The 12269-nt window shown below is 39.7% G+C and overlaps 1 protein-coding gene across 3 annotated transcripts in view; it reads left to right on the top strand.

Annotated features, from left to right (window-relative positions):
* Positions 1–6069, top strand: part of PAG1 (phosphoprotein membrane anchor with glycosphingolipid microdomains 1) — a 103167-nt gene extending 97098 nt beyond the window's left edge. For all 3 annotated transcript variants that reach the window (XM_014870721.2, XM_088176706.1, XM_014870719.2), the window contains exons 7-8: positions 1877–1936; positions 4020–6069. In XM_014870721.2, coding sequence (XP_014726207.2) covers positions 1877–1936; positions 4020–4370 — 411 coding nt within the window. In that variant the 3' untranslated portion in view covers positions 4371–6069. The remainder of the gene's footprint in view (positions 1–1876; positions 1937–4019) is intronic.
* The last annotated feature ends 6200 nt before the right edge of the window (positions 6070–12269 follow it).

The following is a 12269-nucleotide window of genomic DNA, read 5'->3' as shown; positions in this document are numbered from 1 at the left end:
TGGTAGAAATGCTCTCTGTGTGTCTGTCTGGCTGCTGCCATCTGATTTCAGCCTAGTACAGCCTGAGGATGGGCAAAGCATCTCTTTCAAATGCACCAGAGGAGAATGTTCTTCTTGTTCTTGTGCCCAAGTGAGGAGCAGCAGCTGAGCCAAAGAGCAAAAAATCAAGTGCTGTCGAGGAAGGAAAGGAAAGTGGAAGGCAAATAAGGATACATGTTTATTTTGCTACTGTTGAGGTTTCAGGATAGTTTAAAATGTTCTTAGGTACAAAATGTTTAGAGGCAAGTGGAATTTTTTAAGTTTCCACAATAACAATATCCTCCAAAACTGATGCACCACAAGCTTCACATTTAGAAGAAAGAATGCTGTATCCAGGGGAACAGCACAGGATAGCAAACACCCTGGGGTATTTATCAGTACTTGAGTGGGAAACTGTAGAAGGGGTCCTGACACATGGTGCTTATATACACACTGATGACAGAAAAATCACTGAAGAATTTTATGACTACATGCTTGTTTTAATGTGTGAGGATGAAATTAGTAGCTTACTCTCCAGCACAAAAAATAATGCTGCAGAGAGGAAAGACTAAACTAAGTTGCTGGAATGAAGCAGATCTAACAAAGCCAAAACATATTTGAACTTTTCCTTTTTCTTTCTTTTCTTTTTTTTCTTTTTTTTAAGTAAACAAACCACAGGTTAAATAGCACTGTACTCCAGTCTGTGAGAAAGAAGTGAGAGAGTCTGTCAGTGGGAGGGAAGCTCTTCAGGAGCAACAGGCAGAACTTTAGTGTGCTTTGGGCCAGGGTCTGTCAGCAGTGCCCAGGAACCTGAAGTTTGGTATTTACCAGAAGTAAAAACAACAAGAAAATGGAAGGAGGAAAGAATCTATCACAATGAGCCTCTGAGAAAAAAAAATAGAAAACAAGTTCTGTGTGCCTGGAAGTGGTATTTTATTGACTGTGCTACAAATAGCTCTAGTCCTCCATGTTGGCTTGCACTGGAGGTGGTATGAAGTATTTTTACTTGGAGAAGTGTGAAAGTCCAAAATACAGCCTTTTACAGTGCTAGAAGGCTCCCTCTGAATCCCTGTGGAGCAGGAGTCCAGCAAAGCCTTCTTGCCACAGGGAGGAGGCATCCCACAGCTGCTGTGTAGCAGCAGGATCTTTGTTGTTGTAAAGGTCCACAGGCATTTTCATAAGAGCAAAATGCTTTTCCCCTGATGTTTCATGACGTGTTTTACACTTTAGGTGCTTGAAATTAGACTTGATACCAAACCAAGCCCTCCATCCTTCAATGACTCAGCTGTGTCACCTGGCTGCAGCTCAGGGTGGGCTGCAGCAGGTCTGAGTGGTTGTGAGGCCAGGCTGCTGAGCCCCTCTGCACAGGGACTGCATTCCAGGGGTGGAGGACACAGCTCTCCCATGCAGCATGTCCAGGATCTACAGAATGAAAGATAACAATCATCCAGAAGGTGTCAGCTGAGTATTGTTCTAAAAGCGTATCTGAAAATCCTGTGGAAGTGCAACTGGTGAATCACAACAGCTGACTTCTAATTGTTCAGAAGCTTCTGCAGGCACTTCATAAGTGTAAAGGCAGGGATACAGTGGTGCAGAGTTTGTTCTAACCATTACATTATTTTTACCCTTTTCAGGTCAGGACAAGAGCAGATATATTAAAAAGCTTTACTAACCTCAAGGCTGTTATCTCCAGAGAAGTACTCTGAATAGGGGGGATATTAGCTATGTATAATGGAACTTGAGAGCAAATGACCATAAAATGTAATGTATTGATTATAATGGGAGGGTTTTGTTACAGATTTCACGCTGTTGATGGGTAATGAGCCTTTTATTTTCTTTCTTTCTTCCTGTTTTACAGAGGCTTAGTTCAGTGTCTTACAAATCTCGAGAGGAAGATCCATCTCTTACAGAAGATGAGGTAGGTTTCTTGCATGAAATTCAGCAACTAACTGGAGACCAGTTTTTAGGCAGAAATTAGCATAAGCTCTGTGTGATTAAGCAGAATCTGAGAAAGGTGAAACTTGTGTGAAGGGAAAATGAAAGCCCAAGATTCTCTGCACAGAGTTTCTATTGCTATGCTCCTAAAATCAGAAGTATTCTAACATATGGCTGTATCAGGCCCATAGGTTAAAAATTGTGTCAGAAAATAATAAGAGGCCACAATTAGTTGATTGTTAGGGTAATTTCTTGATTTGGATGACAAAACCTTCTCAATAAGAATAACCAGCAGCCTTTTGAAGGTATGCTCCACCTTCCCCATGCAAAGTGTTTGGGGCTCTGGGAAGTAAACTGAAGCACAATAAAAGTACTGGAACATAAAGTTTTTTTTTAAATGTCTGTTGGTCAGATAAATGGAGAAGAGTTAAACAAAGAGAAAAGTTAAAGATAAATAAGGCTATTTGTGATCATCTCCATACACCCATGCCATTTATAAATATGTTCTCTGGATCTAAAAGTAAACACAAACTTGGCACTGAGCTAATGCCTTCTGCTGGGAGAAGCATTCCCAGACATTAATGAATAACCTGATCTTGAACTGGGTTAATGTAATCTAATATGGAGAAGAGTTGAAGTATAGATGAGCAGAAAAGACATTTTTTTCTTTGGTTAGCTAAAATCAGTAAAAAGTAAGAATTATTGATATCTCCAAGTCGATGTCCCTCTAAAACAAACAAATAAACAAAACCAACCAGCCCCAAAAAAACCTAAACCAAACCAAAACAAAAAAACCCCCAAACCAAACCAAAACAAAAAAACCCCAACCAACCAACTAACCAACCAAACAAACCCACCCCCACACACACACCCACCCAAAAAATCCCAAAATTATCAGAAGTGATTTGGTTCATGGGCTTCAGTCTGTGTTGCCTAATGATAATGGACATTTTCATGTCAATATACTCTTTTAACTGGATTTATACAAACCCAGAGTGGCCTTGCATGCTTGGAAAAGACATTAAATGTAATAGAAGAGCAATGTTGGACTGTGATACTGGGTACCAGAGGAGCCCTGCAGGGAAATTCAGCCATCTGTCATGTGCAAGGGCTAGTATCCATTTGGCCTGGGAGAATGAATTAAGACTGATTCCTGTGCTTGGCATCAGCCCAGGTAATCCCTGAGCAGAGGGACATGTGTGGATTTGGGCTTCTCCTCACTTTTTCATGAAGGGCCATTTTCATGCACTTGTTGAAGTGTACCACCTCACCAGAGGGAATTCTTAGTTAGGAATGAAATGCTGGCTCCCTTTCTGCTGTTTACAGCTGAGAGGTTTCGGTCTCCAGTCTAAAGTTCACATACTCAGTGCCTGAGAAGCAGCTCTTCTTTGTAGGCAGAGTGTAGTCAACAGAGCATATCAATATTGGCACTATTTGCTATTATCTGTGAGTAATTTATCCTCAGATTTTTAATGTTGTCTTCACATGTGTTGGTGCCTATTTAGTCCTGTCTATAAAAACGATTAACTATTCTTCTATTGCAGTGTCTCTAAAAGCAGAAAAGTAGCCACTATCATTAAAAATAGTAACAATTATAATTTTAAATGCCCTAAGGATCAGACAGCATCCTTCTACTACATTAGAAGCAGTTCAATCTGATCCTCCCTTTGATTCCTCTCTCCCTGTTGAGTCCAAATTGACTCCAGGACCACAGCAAAACTTGCAAGAGCTCCTGCTCACAAAGCCATTCTCTTTTGCTCAGTTCTAATTTTCTCGCCAGGGTTTTATATTCAAGGAAGTTTTACATTTATAAACTTATTTTATAAAGCATTCTTTTTTTGAAAGAAAACTGATTTATAAATGCATGCCAGAAAAGGAAGGATTTGTAAGAAATAATTTTTATACTTTTTTCAAGGAAGAAATCATATCCTTTTAAGAAAGGATATCTTTATATCAGAAGATCCTGTCTTTTCTTAAATAACCAACATCCTAGTAGTACAAAGGTACAGACTGGTGCACAAGCTTTATGCCATGCTTCATACTCAGCAGGTGTCTCCTTTTCCTAGATCTCAGCAATGTACTCATCGGTGAGTAAGCCGGGACAGGCCATCAAGGCACTGGATTCTCCTTACACCTGCATCCAAGAAATTGCATCTCAGAGGTCCCCGTCTATTTGCAGTGGCCTCTATGCAAGTGTGAAGGACTTTGAAAACACCCTAAATTCTACCACTGTGCCTCAGCCAGCAGACAGACCAAACGGGGAGCTGGAGCCGGACTATGAAGCTATCCAGTCAGTGAGCCAGGAAGAAGACAGGACCTCGTCCATGCCTAGCACAAACCACTCTGCTCTTTCAGGAGAGAATGACTATGAGAGCATAGGGGACTTGCAGCACCACAGGGAATTCACCAGACTTTAACCACTTTGGCAGCAGATTTCCCCTGGTGTTATTTTCAAAGGACAAGTGAAACACGGAGAGGGAAGTGCTTTTCCTTTTGAGGAACAAAGCTAAGTATGGAACATAAGTTGTGAAGAAGCAACGTACATTTCAGCCAGGGTGTGACACCCGCTGGTTTTTCTGGGTGGTGGATCAAGGCTCGTGGGAAAGGGTACGTCAGGTCAGAAAGATGACCAGGACAACACAATTATTATTATTAGCTCCAAGGCAAACATAATTTGGGAAGGAGCTCCATGCTTGTCATCCTGATAGGATTATGTACCAAAAAGACTACCTTTACACAAAACTAGCTTCTTATTTTAAGAGATTATTTTATGTAATTTTCTTCAAAGTGTTTTTCAAGCATAATTTTTCATTCAAGTTTTTGCATCCACGATGTTGAGCAAACCATGGATAATTGTACCTCAACTCAGACATACTTTGCAGGGCTGGGGAAGATGCACTCTCTTCTGCATTTTTTGAGGAGCTTGGGGAGCTCTGTCCACATTCACTGCAACTAAAGTGCAAACAACAGTAGTTCACAAGGGACCGACTCCAAATGTACTTGAATTAATTCTGCTGGCTTTTTCGTTTTTCTTTTTTTTTTAATGTCAAGGGCTGTAAAATGTGACTTGCAGTATTTCAGATGTGTACTGGTATTTGTAGGGGTTTTGTTTGATTATTTGTGAAATATCCCTTTAAAATGGCAATGGTCACCTTCAGCATTCTTGCACTGTTTCCCTCAAATGGACATAAACACCTACATACACACACCCCAGACCATTGTCATGTTGCAAAAAGCTGTGCAAATGAATGCATTGGCATAATGTGTAGTCTAACCTTAGTAGTGTTGAGTAATTTTTTTGCAGAATTTTCCCTTTTTAAAGACTTAAATATTTTAATATGTTTGTCTAGTTTCTTATATCGGAAAAATTATGTACTGTGTTGAGTGGATAATATTTTTATTTTTTACAACATATTTTTCATCTTCAAAGTTTTTGTAGATTAACTTACTGGGGTTTGTAACAGGAGGAATCCCATTCTTTATTTGGGCTCTATTTGGTTTTGGTTTTTAAATTTTTTTTCTAATTTCAAAAGTAGATAAATGAAAATTTTTTGGGGTTGTTTTCTTTGCTTTTTCTGTCTCCTTGAGCAGGGATATGGAACATGCCTTGCTGTTTCTAAGCTAAAATCATGGAGTCTATGTAAAAGAAAACTGCCAAAGGGCAAAAAAGAGACAAAAGAGACAGGGATTTAGTCAGGCATAGCCACTGGTCCTCCTTGTTCTTCTGCTAAAAGTAGCAGGAGAGCAACCAAGACCTTCTTGGGCCTCTGACAAGCAGTTTGAAAGCCACTGGCTTTTCAAAAATGCTGAGTTATTCTCTTACTGTGAAAAACAAAGTACTGTGCTTGGATGAAATAAGCAGGTACTGGACTGGTACTTTGTTTCTTCAAGAATAATACAATAAATAGTACAATGGTACAAGAATAATCCAACAGTAAAGAACTAGCATTGTGTGACATGCATGTGCACATAGCCCCATGTATATAAGCATACAGTTGTAATTGGGACACAAGCGTGAGTTATAGTTCAAGCTTGGCAACGTTCACGTACATAATATCTGGCATGTGCTTGAAGAGCAGTTTATTTTTAATTTGAAATAAACAGTACATAAACTGAGGTTGGCTTATTCTGTAGTAAACAAAACAGGTTTACTTTCAGCTCAAGTGGTACTGGGTTTTGATGGTTGAGCCCTTCTCGGATCCTTGGTCAGTGCTCCACATGACTTGGTATGAAGAGCAAACATAGATCTGGCTACACACATGTATTAGAAATAGCTTCAGAACTGAAAGAAGCGTGCTGATTTACAGGTTTTGCCTGTGAGTAGTACAGCTCTGAGGAGCAGTGCAATTGTGCAGCCTCTGCCCACAGGGTGGGTCAAACCTTATGGATCCTGACCTTGTGCAACAGTGCAGCACGCTCGATCTACGACTCTTTTCCTTGGAGGAGAAGCAGTTCAGACCACTCCACATCCATCCTGGTCTTGACCATGCTGCCATGTTTTGACAGCTGCAGCAAACCCTTTGCTTCCACTTCACGCTTTTTAAGGATGACTGTGGTTTTGCTTTCTGGAGTTTTTCCTTTATAAGTTTTTGTTTCCGTTTCCTCAAATGTGAATTCTTGAAGTTCACCTTTCAATGTTCTCTCCTTCTACTTCACACTGCTTAAGGCCAAAGATAAGATACACCATGTTTCAGAAGATTTGTTGTGCTAAGTCTGGAGAATTTTTTTAGTCTTTAACTATGTGTTTGCTGTCTGTTCCTTGCTCAGGGGTACCAGTTTATATATGTAGTCCTCAGTCTGACTCCTGCAGCTTAGTGGCAGGCATACCTCAACTCCTGAAATTCCCAAATACATCTCAAGATGCAGTTGTCTCTTTATGTGGATGACTGCTTTTGGAGAAATAGTAGGAACATGAGGTTTGCCAGGTTCACTAGGTTAAATTTCAAAACAAATTCAAAGACATCTTGAGATAATGTCAGTTGACAGCAAAGAATAGCACTGTATTCTTGACTGATTTTAAGGTGCAAAAGAAGAAAAGCAAACGTCACTCTAGAAATACACCCATTGAGACCAGTAGGTCAAAGGATGGTGGAGGACTGTCCAGTCATTCTGTTTTCTTTCATAGCCAGATCAGAAATGTTGCTTTGTAGGAAGGGACACAAGTCCTTCTGTCCTTTCTTTCCTCTGTTCTGACAACTGCTCCTGAGACTCCTAGTCTTCCCTTTTTCACAGTGAAAGAAAAATTCTCCTCCCCCTCTCTTCTTTCTATGGTTTCTGTTTTTAACCTGTCTCATACAGCCTTGCACTGGGAGCTGGTACCATGTCTGCAGTCCTGTGGCAGTGGCACATTCCTTCCTGTTTAAATGACTTTCAGGCTGATCACAACCTTTTAATGGTCCATCAGACCTCAGTCTCATGGACAAGCAGTTCACGTTTTGGATTGCTGCTTTTGGGATGTGTACCTGCCCTCAGCCTTGAGACCCACACACACTGGACTTAAGAGCTGCAAAAAAAAGAATTACCCTCGTGAACAAGGATGTACTCCCTAACTCCCCTGAAATCTCTATTATGTAGTCTAATGCTAAAGGAAAATATTTTAGAATTCAGCCCGAGGTTGGTGAGTATTTACATTTCTTGACAAAGAATCAAGGTTCTGGTTTAGTTCCTTCTTCCCAGAAGTAACACTTGTTCCTTTATGGCTGTTGTCAATGCTTCCTTTTCACTAAGGAATTATATAAGGAATTCATATATTTGATAGAAAGATTTTTCCAGCATTAATCCCCACAGAGATTAATCTAACTGTAAAGAAAAGGGAGTCTCTTCTACTTGTCTCTTTACTGCTCTTTTTAATGCTTTCACCATATCCCTAAATTAAATGTCAACATCTAAAATAAAGTATTTGTTACCTGGTGATGTTTTCTGGGGAAGCTTCACAGTCTATTTCTTTGCCTCCTTTTTTTGGCACAACTGTACAATAAGATCTCACATCCAATTGCCACAGAAAGACCAAGAGAAGCTGTAATGTGTATATAACTGCACTAGTGAAAAGGTCTTTTTTATTTCCCTCTGGGAACTGGTAGAAAATAGGAAATGCAGTTCAGGCATCTCTTCCATGAATCTGTGTCTCCCATGAGAGTTGTTCTTACCACATACCTAAACCAATGCTAATCCAATATGTAAACCAGTCATCCATCGTCCTTTTCTACCATGAGTGTAGAATAACATTCTCAGTCACAGAGAAAAATAAATTCTTTGCAGATACCTGTAGCACAGGCATGTACCTAATTACCACAGTTATATCAGTTATAGTGCCTTTTCTACAAAGTAGCTAGTACTTCCATTCTCTTTTCTGTGTTTAACTCAAAAGTACAAAGGGACAACCCTAACGTTTACTAGTCTCAAGTTGGAAACATCTTTATAGATACACATTTAATGTACTGGACCTCAGTTAACCCTACAATAGCAATAGTCACTCACAAACATCCACTAAAAAGCCCAGTAATGTAGCTATGATGACTAAGCTTTGCAATAAGAATTATCAGTCTTCTTTTGAAGAACCTAGGTTTTACAATAGTGAGCATTCAGGGAGGTGGTGTTCATGTCACCATATGAACTATTTGTTGCTTCAGTCTTTCTATTAATATAAATTGCAGGCTTGCTTACATGTAGCAGGATCCATGGAGTGAGAGATGAGTAAGTGTGGGGATTCATATTCATGAGTAACCCAGTGTTGGGTCATCCCCATAGTTTCAACTGGCTGATGACCAACTGCCTTTTTCTCCAAACCCTCATCTATCGTGCCTTCAAGGAATCCATCCTGCAGGGATGCTTCTGGGCTGCATGCTCCTCCATGAACAGCTCCCTGAACAGCTCCTGTCTGCTGTTTTGAACACAATTCTGTATACGCGGTGCTCTCTGTTCAACCTTCCAATGGTGCTTTTATAAGATGCTGGATAAATGGTTTGCATGTGCTTTCTGAAAGCTGACATGTAAAGCTGTGACACAGAGTGCTCTCTCTGGTATTGTCTGCATCCCAGAACTTAGCATTAACTGTGCTACTCTTGACTGCTACTGACAGTGCTGCCCTGTCTCTTGTTCATCTCGCCACAGCCAGAGTGGAGTCACCACGTGTGACAGGCCTGCCTAGGCTGGACACGGGTGTTTAAAAGCAGCCATTCAGGCCAGGCAGCTTGGCTTGGAAGCAGCTAGAGACATGACTCTCATCTGTGCACTGTGGGACTTGAAACATCATAGCCCAGCTCAAGGACTTTTTTTCTGTCTCCTATTGTGCAAATACATTTGTTTACCATGTGACTGTAAGAAATCTGTTTCTGCAACAAACATTTTAATTTGGACCACACTCCAGTGAGGGACTTTTGCTCTTAGGCAAATAACCATTTATGTCAAATGAGTTTTATTTTTTGAGGTTGGAGTATGCCTGAGTAAGGCTTTTACGTACCTCACAAGTAATTTGGTGTAGTAGTTTGCTGCAAAACAGAAGAATGCAGAAAGATGCTTAGCCTGACAGATGCTCTTTTGGTGGAGACTGGAGTCTGCTGAAGACTTTCAAGGGCAGGTCTCTTCCTGGGAGCAGGGAACATCATTACTGTTAATATGATTTCATACCCTGGTGCTGAAGTTGATTTGTAGCATCTCTTCTGGGATGGTGGTAGCTGGTCATTACCAGAGCAGATCTCCGCCTCAGAAAAGAAAATATATTTGTATAATATATATCCCTTGCTGGCAAGCAACATGTGTTCAGGATTATGTTAAAGATAAATGCTGTGAATGGAACATCACAGAGCTAAAAGTACAGGGTTCTCTTTCTTCAAGGAGAGAGAACCCCCTTGGTTGGTCAGCATAAAATATCCCAGGCTTTCAAAATGTATTAAACAAATTCATTGTCTATGTGGTGATTTTCCAGAAGTGCATTAGGATATCACATACAGTAGGCACTATTCTTTTCGCCTGAAAGCAGAAAGATGACAACTTATTTGTAATACAAGGTTCCCATTGATTAATTGCTAAAACTTAATTTACGTATAATCCAAAGGTCAGCAAGAGTGTCTACACAATGTAGATATACTTTAGCTCCATCCCCCCAATTTCCATAGAAACACACAGATTATCTTTGCATTATATACCCATTGGTCTGTGCCCAGTCTATGGGTAATATCTTACAGTTCTGTTTTTACAAGCTGCGAGGTTTTGTTTCTTCAGTTTTAAACTGGCCAGAAGGACAGTCACTACAAATATGACAACAAAGTGCCTAAAAATATGGATGTTTCTGTAAAGATGCTCACTGGTACTGCACAGCCACTTGACTACTGTATGTGGTGCTCCCTTGCCATACACATCCCTAAATACTGTCTTTCATTTGTGGTGTTTGTTTATTGTTATAATAGCACAGTCCTACAAGGGTTTTTGTCTTTGCAAATTCTTTGGCTAATTTTAACTAGCATGTATTTGTACAGAAAATACAAAATTATTTTTTTTTGTTTAGAAAGCAGTTGTTTCTTATAGTTTATGATAATGCAACAATCGGCTTAGATTATTTATAAAGTATGTAAGTATTGCTTGACTACAGAATGCTTCATTTGAGATTTCAGAATGCCTCCTGTTCACTACAAAACAATATAACCAACTCTTACCCCTTTAAACTTGTTATATTGGGGAGGGGGCTTAAACCTTACAAATCTTATTACTTAAAAAAAGAGACAGTGCTGATGGTTTCAATTCCTAGTGTCTAAAAGGAGAACAATTTTAACTCATATTTTTAACTTTCAGCATAGGTGAGATTTAGACTACCCTCTTATTTATGGAACTGCTCTTCCCCACTTTGTTCAGCTGTCACCATCTGAGCATCTCTTTAGTCCTTAGTGAAATATGACAGTTGTACAGAGGGCACATAAAGTGCATCACATGAACACTTCTGAATGGGACCTTTTCAATGTGCCTGTGAGATTCGGGAGCCTGGACTTCAGTTGTTCAGATGTTTTGAGGTAATTGCATCCTGTCTGGAGGGTATCTGTGAAGGTCTTCACTTTATTTCAAGGCAAGAAATTCTGTAGCTTGCGAGCACTCACATGACATTCAAAGATACATATAAGATGTGAATTGTCACAATGTTTGTATATATTATTAAAGAGACATCTAAGAGCACAAAAAGCTGCTTTCTCACATGTCTGAGGATACTGGAATTTGCTCTTTGTATTTGAGACTGAGAAGTGTCACATAACCAGTCTCCTCATAACATCCTACCAGCAGACAGTCTTTGAAATGAGCCACTGTGGTGGTTCCTGAGTTTCTGCATTATTTCCAGCAGGGCCTATGTCATCTCTGTGGTGATGACTACTTAGGAATGGCTCTTTGCTTCACAGTCCCAACCCCTTTAACTTAAGGAAGGGGATGTGAGCTGCTTCTCCTCAGTCTGACTGGTCTTTCTAGATGAAAGTGTGCTAAGAGTCCACCTTCAGACCCACAAAAGAGCATTCACTGTCAGGGTAAGACAGGTACAGCCCACTGCAGCAGCTAGGAAGAAAGAGGTAAATTAACAATAGCCAAGTTTCATTTGCACATCCCCCATCTCACAGACAACCTGTTTCAAAAGATTTTTAAAGTAGAAAAGGTTACAGTAAAGGGAGGAGTTGCTTAGAGTCTCACAAGAGATAGATAAAATTGCTTATTCTTCTCAGTATTCCCTATGTACTTCCTATATGGAGAGGCAGGAGCAAGTCATCACCACCCAACCATGATGCAGTTGGATTATCTTTTATCACGCCTCTGTATCAACAGAACTGAAATAAATGAATTCTAAATAATGTTTTTGTTATATTAGAAACCCAACATGGACAAATGTAAATGCACTAAAGTAAGTGTAGATGTGGACTTGCATCATAAGGGGTTTTTAGCAAAAAACAAAAACAAAACCCAAATGAACAAAAACCCCAACTCTAACTGGAATACTTTATTTAAATAGAATTCTTTGCATGAGCCAAGGCTGCAGGATTGGGCCGTAAACGTTTAGAAGTCTGGTTTAGTGATAGGTACTTTCGTTTGTATTTTCAGTGAAATGTATTTTCTTTCTACTAGTGGATGGATATGACTTCCATAAGAACAACAAAAATTTTCAGTTATATGGATAATTAGGTCTAATAGCTAATTATTAAAATCATGCCTCAGTAAGAGTCACTTAAAATTGGGTGTTATATGAGCTTTAGCATAAAATTGCTTTACACATGGAACATTGCATACTAAGAACATAGTGGATAAGAATTTGTAAATACAGACACTTTTGTTTATTTTATCCATTGTTT

Source organism: Sturnus vulgaris, chromosome 1 (assembly GCF_052056855.1).
Source record: "Sturnus vulgaris isolate bStuVul1 chromosome 1, bStuVul1.hap1, whole genome shotgun sequence".
NCBI lineage: Eukaryota > Metazoa > Chordata > Aves > Passeriformes > Sturnidae > Sturnus > Sturnus vulgaris.
The sequence above is the reverse complement of the archived record's forward strand: the minus strand, read 5'-3'. Positions and strand labels throughout refer to the sequence as shown.